We start from the raw sequence: 11,975 nt of genomic DNA, 5'->3' as shown, positions 1-11,975 counted from the left end.
CTGTTTTCTATGCTTGGATTGCTCTTCCTCAACAAGTATTTATTGAACACATAGTAAGTGCCAGGAGCTGAGAACGAGGAGGGTACAAGGCAGGCAGGATCTCAATCCTTATTTAGGCTGGTGGGAGAAACAAAACCGTAAGCGTATATGGTAATTATTAAGTATAAACACACGTGGTAGGCATTCGTAAAGGTTTCTTGAAAATGTCCAGGAGGGTGGGCGCGGTGGCTCACGCCTGTAATCCCAGCACTTTGGGAGGCCGAGGTGGGCGGATCACCTGAGGTCGGGAGTTCGAGACCAGCCTGACCAAAATGGAGAAACTCTGTCTCTACTAAAAATGTTTACAAAAACAACCCTGGGTCGGGCGTGGTGGCTCACGCCTATAATTCCAGCACTTTGGGAGGCCAAGGCGGGTGGATCACTTAAGCTCAGGAGTTGCAGACCCGCCTGGCCAACATGATGAAACCCCATCTACTAAAAATACAAAATTAGCAGGGTATGGTGGCACATGCCTGTAAACCCAGCTACTAGGGAGGCTGAGGCAGGAGAATTACTTGAACCTGTGAGACGGACGTTGCGGTGAGCCGAGATGGCGCCACTGCACTCCAGCCTGGGTGACAAGTGAGAAACTCCGTCTCAAAAAAAAAAAAAAGAAAATGTCGGGGAGGGAACTTAGAGGGCGGGTCAATAGGTGCAGCAAACCACCGTGCACACATATACTTATGTAACAAACCTGCTCGTTCTGCACACGTGTCCTGGAACTTAAAGTAAAATTAAAAAAAAAAAAAGAAAGAAAAGAAAAAGGAAAATGTCAACCACGGCTTCAGAAAGCGATTGGAGCCCAGGATCTACCAGTGACTACCTATGTGACTTCGGGCAGCTGACTGCGCGCGTCTCCATCTCTGTGTAATGGCAGTAATAATGCCCGCCCACAGGACTTTGGGGAGGATTTAATACGCGATACATACAATCTCGCGGTTTCCGCCGGGCCGGAGGGGCCCCCCTACTCCAGGGCGCCGAGGGTCCGCCTGCCCAGGGTCAGGCCCCGCCGCAGGCAGCTGTGGGCGCCACTGTGTGCGCGTACTTGCCCGGACAGCAGGACCGCCAGGCCCAGACCGCGGCCGCCAGGGTCTGGCACAAGGGGCATCGGACGCCGGGCGAGGGGAGCGTCGCCCCGCCCATCTCCCCACTTTGGGGGACAGCCCCCCTCGCTCATTCCCGCCTCCACCCTTGACTTGAATCACTGTTGACTTCAACGCCGGGGGGGCGGGGGGGGGGTGTGTGTGGGACGGGGCGTGACCCATTCATGCCGGGAATCGGATCCAGATGTTCCCGCGGCCTGTGCAGCTGCATCCTTGCCTTTTTTGGCAAAAAACGTGCGGTCGCGAGCGGATCCCGGGCCGCCCTCGCTAATCCTTGGGAAGAGGGGGAAGGGGGCTGAAAGGGTCTAGGCCCAGACTGGGGATCGGAACCGGGTCCTTGCTCTGCGGGCTTTGGGAAGGGCTGTTGGCGGAAGGGACTATTGGTACCAGCCAATTAAGGCACCCCACCGCCACCCTCGCTTTCGTCTGGAACCTCCCCCAAACCCCTCCCTTCCCTGCATGGAGGAAAAAGCCCTCTGCCAGCAGGGAGGCAGGCAGAGCTCCAGAGGGACGGTAGCCGTGGCGGGGATCCCCTTCATGGGGAGAGACTTCCCACCCCGTGGCCCGGCCCCCCTCCACCCCGCCCTGCAAGGACGAGGTCTAGAAGAGATTCTGAGCCTCCCAGTCTGCAAAAACCCTTCCTTCCCCTTTATACCCTGCACACACACACACACACACACACACACGCGCGCGCGCGCGCACACACACGGAGGCCCCTGCTTCCTCACACCGCTTTATTGCAGAATCTGGAAGGGGGGTGAGCCAATCTCACCCCTCTGCCCATCTATGGGCAAAATGGAGCTGAAATAAAATGAGAAGACACTCGCTGGCCACCAGCTGGGCAGCACCCTGTACCCTAGGGCCCCCTAATCAGTGGGCCCCTGATCGCTGTCCCCACAGCCTCAGCCCCGGGGGATGGGGTGGGGCAGGTCAAGCTTGAGAACAGTCCACTTTTGAGGACTTCTCAGGCACCCACAGGAGACCTAAAATCTATAAAGAGAAATCTAGATTTAAGGGGGCCTAAGTCACAGGGTCCAGGTTTGGAGGGCTGGGGTCTAGAGCCCCGATTTGGGGAGAGGACTCAGTCTGGGAACCCAGACTGCAGAGGAGAGGGTGAGTTCTGGAGTCCAGGTGTGGGGAGGGGGCTTGACTCATGGAGGCTCTATAAGAGCCCAGGTTTGGGGGCCTGGGTCAGGGAGTACCAGTTTGGGGATGCTGGAGTGGGGAAACAATCCTGGAGCCCAGAGGGCGACGCATGTTTTTTGGTTGCAGGGGGTGGGGCCGAGTCCCAGAGGTGGTTTAGAAACGGAGCCACAGTCCTGGGCCTGTGGTATGGGAAAGCCTGGGTCCAGGAGCCTGGCTCAGGGCCCTGCCTGGCTACAGCCCTGGCAGAGCACTTGGTCTCCATCCGGCACAAAGCCTTGGCCCACCAGGGAGGTAGAGCAGCGGGCGCAGGAGAAGCAGTTGTGGTGCCAGTGTCGGTCTTCAAAGGACACATACTTGCCTCCACCGAGTCCTGGAGGGAGGCTGGAAGTTAGCTCTGCAGATCTAGGGATGGTCCGGCCCTCAACTTCACCCAATACCACATCCCACTCCCTTGCCTGCACCCTACCCACTCCGTTCTTTGACCCTTGTCCCACCTACGATGGGGCGCTTGCAGCTGCTGCACTTAGGTGCAAAGAGTTCTCCAAAACAGGCCACACAGTAGGGATCTTCATCCCGGGAGGTGAACTGCTGCCCTGCCAGGGGCGTCTGGCAGCCGGTACAGACCAGACATTCTCGATGCCAGGGCTGATCACGGTATGTCACTCCACCCTGTGTCAGCGTCTGTGGGGGCAGCATTCATTAGTAGGTGTGAGTGGGGATTCCCACCCCACGACAGGCCTTACTCACCCCCACCTGGCTGGCCCAGCCCCCACCTTGCTGCAGCGGGCGCAGCGAGGAGCAAACTTGTTCTCATAGCAGGGCACGCAGTAGTGAGCACCCTTGTCAGGCACAAAGGAACGGGAGCCCAGTGGCTGCTCACAGCCACTGCACAGGAAGCAGTGTTCATGCCATGTCTGGCCTCCGTACTCCAGCTTCCGGGACCCTGTGGGGAACAGGGGTCCCATTTAGAGGCTGTGTCCCATGCTCCTGAGGGCCACCCTCTGTAACTTCCCTGGGAGTCTCCACTCCTCTCCTAGCCTGAGCAGGGTGGTGTCTAGTGCACATGCAGCAAGAACCCCCCTGCCCCATGTATATTACACATGCTAACCTCTCCCCAGACACCGGACATGATGACCCAGCTAGACATGAGGATTTTGGCATATGTTAAGCCCCCATATGTCCCAGAGATGACAATTTCAGCACATATCGAGACTCCATGTAACAGTCATGAAGCCTATGAGCTAAGCCCTCATATAACAAATGTGATGATTTCAGCACTCACATGGGACCCCACATGTACCAGGCAAGTAAGTATCTGCCCACACAAAGTCCTAATGCCCTTGGCATGACGGGTTCAGTACATGCTAAGCCCTCGCATCTCCTCAGCACACCATTCTCCATAGGTGCTAAGTCCCAACATTTCTATTAGGCATGCAGGTCCCCACACATGTTAAGCCCTCTGTTTATCTGTCTCTGCACACACTAAGACCCAATGCAACAAGCATGACAGTCTCAGCACACCTCTAGTTCCTACATGTACTAAACATGCAGATATTCACACATGCTAAGCCCCCAAGTATGTATCACGTGTCAATCTGCCTGCACATAGTAACCCCCAGTGTACCAGGCAAACAGATCCTGCATATGCTGAATTTCCAGAAACATGCTATGTGTGCAGGTCTTCACACAGACCAAGTCTCCATGTATCAGACAGACACATGCAAAGACCCTATGCAGATGCCAGGCATGCCAGTTCTCACACAAGATGAGCCCCTGAGGACATACCAGGCATGACAGTTTCCCCACAGGCGGAGCACTGCGAGGAAAACGCACTGCAGTAGCAGTCATTGCAGAGCAGCTCACTGTCCTGGCAGGTGAAGGGTTCATCGGCTAGTGAGCGCTGGCAGCGGCAGCAGCGGAAGCAGCCCTCGTGGAAATGGCGGTCTTCATAGAACAGCTCCTGTGGGGAACACAGCGGGGGCACTGGCACCCAGGCCTAGTGGATCCATCCTTTGCCCCCTTCCACTGGTCACCACCCGCCCCCTGCCTGGCCTGGCCCTCTCCTTACCCTCGAGTCATGCCCAATAAGCTGCTGGCACTCAGCGCAGGTGTTGGCAAAGGTATTGTCATAGCAGGGCACACAGTAGGGGCCGCTGTCTGTCTGGATGTACTTGCGTCCATACAGGGACTCACTGCATTTTGCACAGTCAAATGACTCGCTCATGGTGGCAAGGAGAGAGAACCCTGTTAGGAGCACAATGTGGAACTGGGGTCACACAGAGAGGCTGTGGCTTGGCTCCTGGCAAATAGGCCTCTGCATTGAAAACACAGAAACAGACCCGGCATAGGAAATGCCCGTTCAGAGTAGGTGGCGATGGGGAAGGGGTGCTTCCGGGAAACCAGGAGTCCCGCATGCTTCTTTCTGTATTTAACTGGGGGTAGGAAGAGGTCAGAAAAAAAACCAGGAAGCAGAAGTTGTTTTCTTATCTAGGCCCTAGCAGATCTAGGGGGAGGGGGCTTTTCCTGGGTCGGTGACTCATTTCCTGCCTCAGCCAGCATTTAGCCTCCACTGTCCCGACTGTCCCCAGCGTGGGAGAAGCAGGGGCAGGGAGCCACCCGACTCTACTCCATATGAGCAGTACTCCCACCCTCTCCTGACTCGGGACTTTAGGGATATGGATAAAGGAACCCTTACCCAGAGCTCTGGAGTACGGAACTTAGAGATGGGAATGGGCTGTTCCTAGCCCCTCCTGATCCAGAAAACAGTGGAATGCTAGAGGTGCTGGACTGATGAACGGTGGAGGAGGCCAGTGTGAGAGGTTGAGCCTTCCCTCCCAGGGCATCAGCCAAAGAGGCTCAAGCAGGAAGGAAATCCTGCAAGCTGGACACAGCCAGGCTTCCCCAGCTAGACCCTCTGCCCTCATCCCCCTACCCCCACTGTGTCTCTGGTCACACCGGCTTAGACAGCCTTGGCCTGCAACATCTGCAGCAGCTGTGGCGGCACAGATGGCCAGATGTCAGGTTTTGCCAGCAATAGGGAGAAAAAAGGAAAATGAAGTGTGGAGGGAGGCAGAGGGGAACTGGAGACAGACTGAGAGTGCAGTGTGTCCCCCCACCACCTCCTGCTAGCATCTGGCAAAACCCCAGGATCTTTCCATCCCCTGGGGTCATGATTTCCCTCCCACTGCCTCTGGGCGAGAAGGTCTCTCCACCTTTTCTGATTTCTCAGGGTTTGGGACTAGGGAGCTGAAAGCAGAGACAGCAAGAGCCAGTGAAGACATTTTCTCCCCAGTCAGGCCCCATCTTGGGTGGGGAGTAGGACAAGGGGGAGCCCTGAGAGCTGCTGCTGGAGACACCCAGCCCCCGACCAAACCTCAGACACTTTCCATTTTCTCAGGAACAAAGCATGTTTGTGGGATGAGGTCATCCACACAGCTGCCTCTGGAACAGGAGCCTGGGGAGTAGAGCGGTAGGGAAGTGGGGTTCCCAAACCTTTCTGCTGCCCCTGATTCCAGTCACTAGCCCCAAAGTCAGAGCTCCCACCCCTGCTCTCCTCTATCATGAAGCCTGCTCTCTAAGGGCTGGGATACTGGGGTAGTGGAGAGGAACCACCAGGACCCATAGGAAGGAGATGTTCTCGCAGCTGTGGATGAGCCCGGGGAAGTTACAGTGACACACAAAGGAATCCACCAACCCACTCTCCCACAAGGCCCCAGTGCTGGCAGTCGCCAGGGCCTGCCCTGGCTCAAGCTGAAGGAAAAGTCCTCCTTTTCTCATCCACCCCCAGTGTGAAATTCTTGACAAAAAGCGCTGCTCTGGCTTGAAGTTCAGACTCCAGGCACTAGCAGACGCCCCCAGCTTGGAGGCCTGACTCTCCATACATCAAGCCTCTGTGCAATGGGAGAACAGCCAGCTCCCACTCCAGGCCAGGGTATGAGGCCACCAGGGGCCAGGGTCTTTAGAGCTGGAACTCCTGGGCTGGGGACTATGGTGAAGGGTAGAGAAGATACTCTTCTTTCTCAGCCCCCTTCCTGCCACTCAGGCCCAGGTTTCCTCTGGCCCAACATCTGAGGATTGCCTGGGCTGTCAGCCATGGGGCAGCAGGGGGCCACACAGGTGGAATGCGTCCACGGGGGGTGCCTGGGCCTCTTCCTTCCTTCTTGGCTTGGCCCACTGCAGCTGCCACCTTCTCAGGCCCAGGCTAGCCTTGGGTCCACCCCCTGAGAGACAGTCAGCACTCAGAAACCAGGGCAACCCAAATAGGGTATGGGCATCGCTTCTATTTCCTTCCCAGAATCCCCCAATGCCCTAGTCTATCCAGCTGGACTCTGGTGAGGACAGAGTAAAGGGCACCAACAAGGCCCACCTGTCTCTGCCCATACCCCTCTCCCCGCCCTTTTCCCTGGCAAGGCTGGGGACTGAGGAGACTGAAGGGAGCCAGTCTTGTATTCCTCCCTGACTGGCAGTGGGGCGGGCTTTGGGGGAGACTGTTCCTCTACAGATGGCTCACAACCCCTGCACCTCCAACAATCTCCCCTCACAAGGCACCTCCCAGTGAACCTCCTGGAGCTCAGAATGACTGTGTAGCTGGCTATGGTGTTTGAAGCAGCTCAAGCTACAAGGTTTGCATCCTGGCTCCTACACTTACTGGTTGGATGATCTTGCACAAGTCACTTAAGCTCCCTAAGCTTGTTTTCCCATCTACCTAAATGAGATACTACTACTTCCTACCTCCTAAGGTTGTTGTCAGGCTTAAATGTAATGATACTTGTAAAGCACCTGGCACATAATAAATACTCAGAAAATAGTAGCTATTATTTTACTGTTAGCGCCCTCACTCATACTGGGGCCAGATAGCAGTTTCACAGGCAGGTCTAGGTCAAGGAGCTGGACTGGAATTTTTTTTTTTTTTGAGACGGAGTCTCGCTCTGTCGCCCAGGCTGGAGTGCAGTGGCACAATCTCGGCTGTCTGCAACCTCTGCCTCCCAGGTTCAAGTGATTCTCCTGCCTCAGCTTCCCAAGTAGCTGGGACTACAGGTGTGTGCCAACATGCCTGGCTAATTTTTTGTATATTTAGTAGACATGGGGTTTCACCGTGTTAGCCAGGATGGTCTCGAACTCCTGACCTCATGATCGCCCGCCTCGGCCTCCCAAAGTGCTGGGATTACAGGCACGAGCCACCGCACCCTGCCTGGACTGGAATTTTTAAATAGAGATGGGGTCTTGATATGTTGCCCAGGCTGGTCTCAAACTATCCTCTTGCCTTGGGTTCCCAAAGTGCTGGCATTACAGGCGTGAGCCACCATGCCAGCTCAGACATTTTTTTTTTTTTTTTGAGACAGGGTCTCACTCTGTCACCCAGACTGGAGTGCAGTAACTCCATCTCAGCTCACTGCAATTTCCGCCTCCCGGGTTGAAGCGATTCTTCTGCCTCAGCCTCCTGAGTAGCTGGGATTACAGGAGGGCACCACCACACCCAGCTTAAACATTTTTGTATTTTTAGTAGAGACGGAGTTTCACCATGTTGGCCAGGCTGGTGTCGGCTTGACCTTTTTGTTTTTGTTTTTTTGTTATGAGTTGGAGTCTCACTCTGTTGCCAAGGCTGCAGTGCAGTGGCACGATCATGGCTCATGGCAGCCTCAAACTTCTGGGCTCAGCCAGGCGAGGTGGCTCACGCCTGTAATCCCAGCACTTTGGGAGGCTAAGGCAGGTGGATCATCTGAGATCAGGACTTCAAGACCAGCCTGGCCAACATGGCGAAAACCCACCTCTACTAAAAATACAAAAATTAACTGGGCATGGTGGCAGGCGCCTGTAATCCCAGCTACTCAGGAGGCTGAGGCAGGAGAATCGCTTGAACCGAGGAAGTGAAGGCTGCAGTAAGCCAAGATCATGTCATTACACTTCATCCTGGGCTACAACAGCAAAACTCTGTCTCAAAAAAAAAAAAAAAACATAAAAAAACCTACTCTGGGCTCAAGCAAGCCACCTGCCTCAGCCTCCTGAGTAGTTGGGACTATAGCCACGTGCCACCATGCCCAGCTAGGTTTTTCTATTTTTTGTAGAGATGGGGTTCTCACTATGTTGTCCAGGCTGGTCTTGAACTCCTGGTGATCCTCTGGCCTCAGTCTTCCAAAGTGCTGGGATTAGAGGTGTGAGCCACTGTGCCCAGCCTTGTCTGAAATTTGACCTGGACCTTCTCAGCGTAGGCCCAGGGAGGGAATAGGAGGCCCCAGGCCCATGGGGCTTGCTGAGGACACCAGTGGGGGCAGTGGTCACTCCAGCCCGGTCAGCCTGACTCTAGTAAGCATAACTCTTGAGATCTCCCACACAGGTCCACAGGTGTAGACACCTGCATGCTGTTTTGCCACTCACAAAGTCCGTGCCCACCACCATCTCATCAGATCTCACAAAAGGCAGGCAGGACAGAGTATCATCCCCATTTTACAGATGAGCACAAGGCAGGAATAGAGCAGGCTTATGCCCAAGGTCACTCAGTTATCAGGACCCAGGTCCCCTGCCTCCCAGGCCAGAGCTCTTCTGTCTCCCTAAAAATGCTGCCCTGGTGATGAAGGGGATGATCAGCTTTTAAGGGCAGGGGGACAGGAGATGCACCAGAGCCTGGCTCTTCTCCCCAGCTGCCAGCCCTGTGATTGGAAGGCACCCAGAAGCCTTTCCAATGCCCCATGCCAACCATTCAACTCTTGTCCCCCACCCCCAACATGCCCACTATCCAGGAGGACCCTGGCCAGGTCCCACAGCTGTGAGTCAGGATCAGAACAGACCCCTCCCCCACCTTCTAGAAGCTGACAGGAGACTTAAGGGGAGAAATCCAACTCCCTCAACCCTCACCCTCTGCTACCGGGCACCAACCCCAAGCTCCGCTCTCCCCCATGGGACCTGGAAGTCAGAGAAGTCTAGGGAAGGGGGCTGGGGAGCAGGATCCCGCAGCTGCTCTGGGGACAGGAGAGGAACAGTTCATTCACCCTGGGTCCCCCAGGGCAGAGGCAGCCTGTCCAAGATTTGAGTTTAAAAATAAGTTGGGGCTGTCTTGGTGGCTGTGTGTGTCCACGGGGTTCTTCTTGATCTCGAACTTACTGTCTCAGGGCCTCTGCCTCATGGGGGATCCGTGGGCTCAGAGTTTCTGTTTCCCCACAGCCTCACTTCCCATTGGTTCAGGTCTGGGTAAGTCAGGGGCTGTCCTGGAAGCTGTCAGCCCACCTAGGTCTCTCTGCCCCCACTAAATCTCAGTTTCTGGTGTCTGTCTCTGCTTCACTCAGCATCTCTGTGTCTGGGCACATTTCAGCTTCTGTCTTTAGGTTTTGGACGGCTCTATATCTTGACTGGCTGTCCCCCGGCGGCCCATGCCTCTGTGGATCTCAAGTCTTGGTCTCTTCTTGTCTACATGGCTGAACGTCTCAATCCCCACCACCTCCCTTTCTCTGTCTCTGCATCCAAGTCTCTTTCGCCACCTCTGCATGCCTGAGTGTCTCTGTCTCTAGTCTCCGAGTGTCTCTGCAGGCCTCAGAGAGCAGATTCAGCCTGAGGCCAATGACGCCCAAGCCTCAGGGCACCTCCAAGGCCTGGGGAAGGGCCCCAGGGAATGTGTTCGCTGGGGTCCCACGTATGTTTTCTGAAAATGCTCCACAAAGCCTGGGACGGCCCCCATGTCTCGGGTCTGTCCACCGGTAACTCTGTACGCCCGGTGTGTCCTTGTTTCAATGGTCTCGGTAGCCTCCTGTGCCTCGAGTCCCTGCCTGTCTCGGTCTCTCGCTTCACTGGGCTTTGGGAGAACCTCAGTTTCTCCAGCGCTTCTGGTCGGTCTGTCTCTATCCGGCTTTTCTATTTCAAACTTAGCCCCCTCCCCCGCCCAACTCTCGCTGCCGCCCCCGCCCCCGCCTCGCCCCGCCCGGCAGCCCGGAGGGGTCCAGTCCCGGCGGGCGCTCTCCCGGGCTCGGCGTGCCCCGGGCACCTGTGGCCAGAGCCCGGCGGGTACAGGGGGCCGGGGCCGCGGCTGGCCTCAGCCCTCTGCGGGTCCTTTCGCTCCCCGGCCTGGGCGCGGGGGCGGACCGCCGGGGCTGGGAGCCGGGGTCGGCGGGGCGCTCACCTCGAAGCGGGCGGCGGGAGCGGGGAGCGCGCGGCGCGGGCGGGGCCGGGAACCGGGCGCCGCGTCCCTCGGCGGCTCCTACCTGCGGGCCGGGCCAAGCGGGGGCCGAGCGAGCTGCCGGCGAGGCTGCCGACTGCAGACGGACCGTGTGGGCGAGTGGGAGCGCGGCCCCAACCCCTCCCCGAGGAAGTGAGCGCCGGCCCGCCCCGCCCGGACCCCGCCCCCGGCCCCCCAGCCCGCCGCGGGGGCCAGACCCCGCCCCCACCTCCCTTTCGGCCGCCAGCGGGCCCGGCCCCCTCCTCCTGCCCGGCCTAACCTGGCTCTCCCAACCTTCAGGCGGCCGGGACCCCGCCCCTGTCCCCTCCCCTCAGCCTCTGCTCTCCTCCCCTCCCACCCCCCCATCCCCAGCTGCCAGAGGGAGACTGTTGTATTCCATCTCAGGCCGGGGACATCAGACCCCACAGACCATGGTCCATTGGGGAAGAGTCCTGTGGCCTCCTCGGATTCCCCCACCCCCTCACCTTACCCTTAGGGGTGACACTCAACCTGGCCTTAATCCAGCCTGGAGGAGGAGGTTTTGACTCTACTGTCATGAGCCTGTCAGCGGGCACCAATGTGTTCTCTGAAAACATGGGGCGAAGAGAGGACCCCTCCCCACCACAGGGCCTTGACCTCCAAAGGGTTTTATTCCACAACTTTGAGTAGCAAAAACAGGAGTAACCACCTCCCCACCTCCGGTGGCCTCCTGACGCTGAGAAGTCCTGCCTTGCCTGGGTTTCCACAGTACCCAGGAATAGTTTTGACCTTTGAGGCCCAGGAGAGACCCTAATCCTTGGCCCCATGATCTTTGGGCTTCTAGGGTGGGGTGTGAGGAGTGTGAGAGGATGGGGCATCGCAGGGGTGGTGGAGGAGAGGGGAGGGGACCTCTGCAGTGTCTGAACCTCTGGCTTCCTCCCTGTGTCCGTGAGGGAGGACTGGCGCCTGCTAGGGACACGAGGCCCCTCCAGGTCCTTGAGGCCACCCCCCCTGGGATCCTCAGGCTTGTCACTAGGAATAAATAGCCTCGGTCTGGAAGGGGTGGGGTGGGAGGGAGGCAGGAGGCTCTACTGTGCTGTTAGTGGAAACGAGACAACAAACCAACCCTGGAATAACCTTAGCATCTAGAGTGAAGATTCAGGTGCCCACAGAGGTCTCCCCACACCCCAGGCCGGGTGCAGCGGAGCTCTCACAGAGGAACTAACACCCTCCCAGGCTGGGGCTCCTGAGAACCTTTCCCTTCCATCTCTGCGTCATGCCTGGGTTCCTGGGTCCCAAGTCACCCTCCAGGCCTGGTTTCCTTTCAAAATTAAATCATTGCTTCTTTATTATTGCTATTGTTGCCTAAATGGTAAGAGCCATGAAGGCAGGGCTCCGTTTTGTTCCCCACAGCCTTCTCAGTACTTACTTCAATATCTGGCACATAATAAACATCTGATGAATGAATGGATAGCAGACACTGCTTCAGTATGTATGCCCGTCTAACATCCTTGGTTTGTATCACAGGCACCTGTTATCTGGAGTCCAGGCAGTGAGCATCCAGC

General features: G+C 56.9%; 1 protein-coding gene across 4 annotated transcripts; it reads right to left on the bottom strand.

Moving 5' to 3' along the window:
- Window positions 1-1,856: 1,856 nt before the first annotated feature.
- On the bottom strand, window positions 1,857-10,692 carry FHL3 (four and a half LIM domains 3). 4 transcript variants are annotated; one of them, XM_023196477.2, is made up of 6 exons: window positions 10,396-10,692; window positions 4,357-4,532; window positions 4,074-4,248; window positions 3,062-3,231; window positions 2,787-2,969; window positions 1,857-2,658 (listed from the first exon to the last, which is right to left on the bottom strand). In XM_023196477.2, exons 2-6 carry the CDS (start codon window positions 4,510-4,512, stop codon window positions 2,305-2,307), a joined length of 1,038 nt encoding a protein of 345 aa, XP_023052245.2. In that variant the 5' UTR covers window positions 4,513-4,532; window positions 10,396-10,692; the 3' UTR covers window positions 1,857-2,304. The 4 variants fall into 4 exon arrangements, with proteins under 4 accessions (XP_023052245.2, XP_023052246.2, XP_023052248.1 ...); XM_023196478.3 differs by having other exon boundaries at window positions 10,478-10,656; XM_023196480.2 differs by having other exon boundaries at window positions 1,860-2,658; window positions 2,783-2,969.
- Window positions 10,693-11,975: the final 1,283 nt, after the last annotated feature.

This window comes from Piliocolobus tephrosceles, chromosome 1, assembly GCF_002776525.5.
Source record: "Piliocolobus tephrosceles isolate RC106 chromosome 1, ASM277652v3, whole genome shotgun sequence".
NCBI classification, from domain to species: domain Eukaryota; kingdom Metazoa; phylum Chordata; class Mammalia; order Primates; family Cercopithecidae; genus Piliocolobus; species Piliocolobus tephrosceles.
Note: the sequence above shows the minus strand (reverse complement) of the source record. Positions and strands in the feature narration are given on the sequence as shown.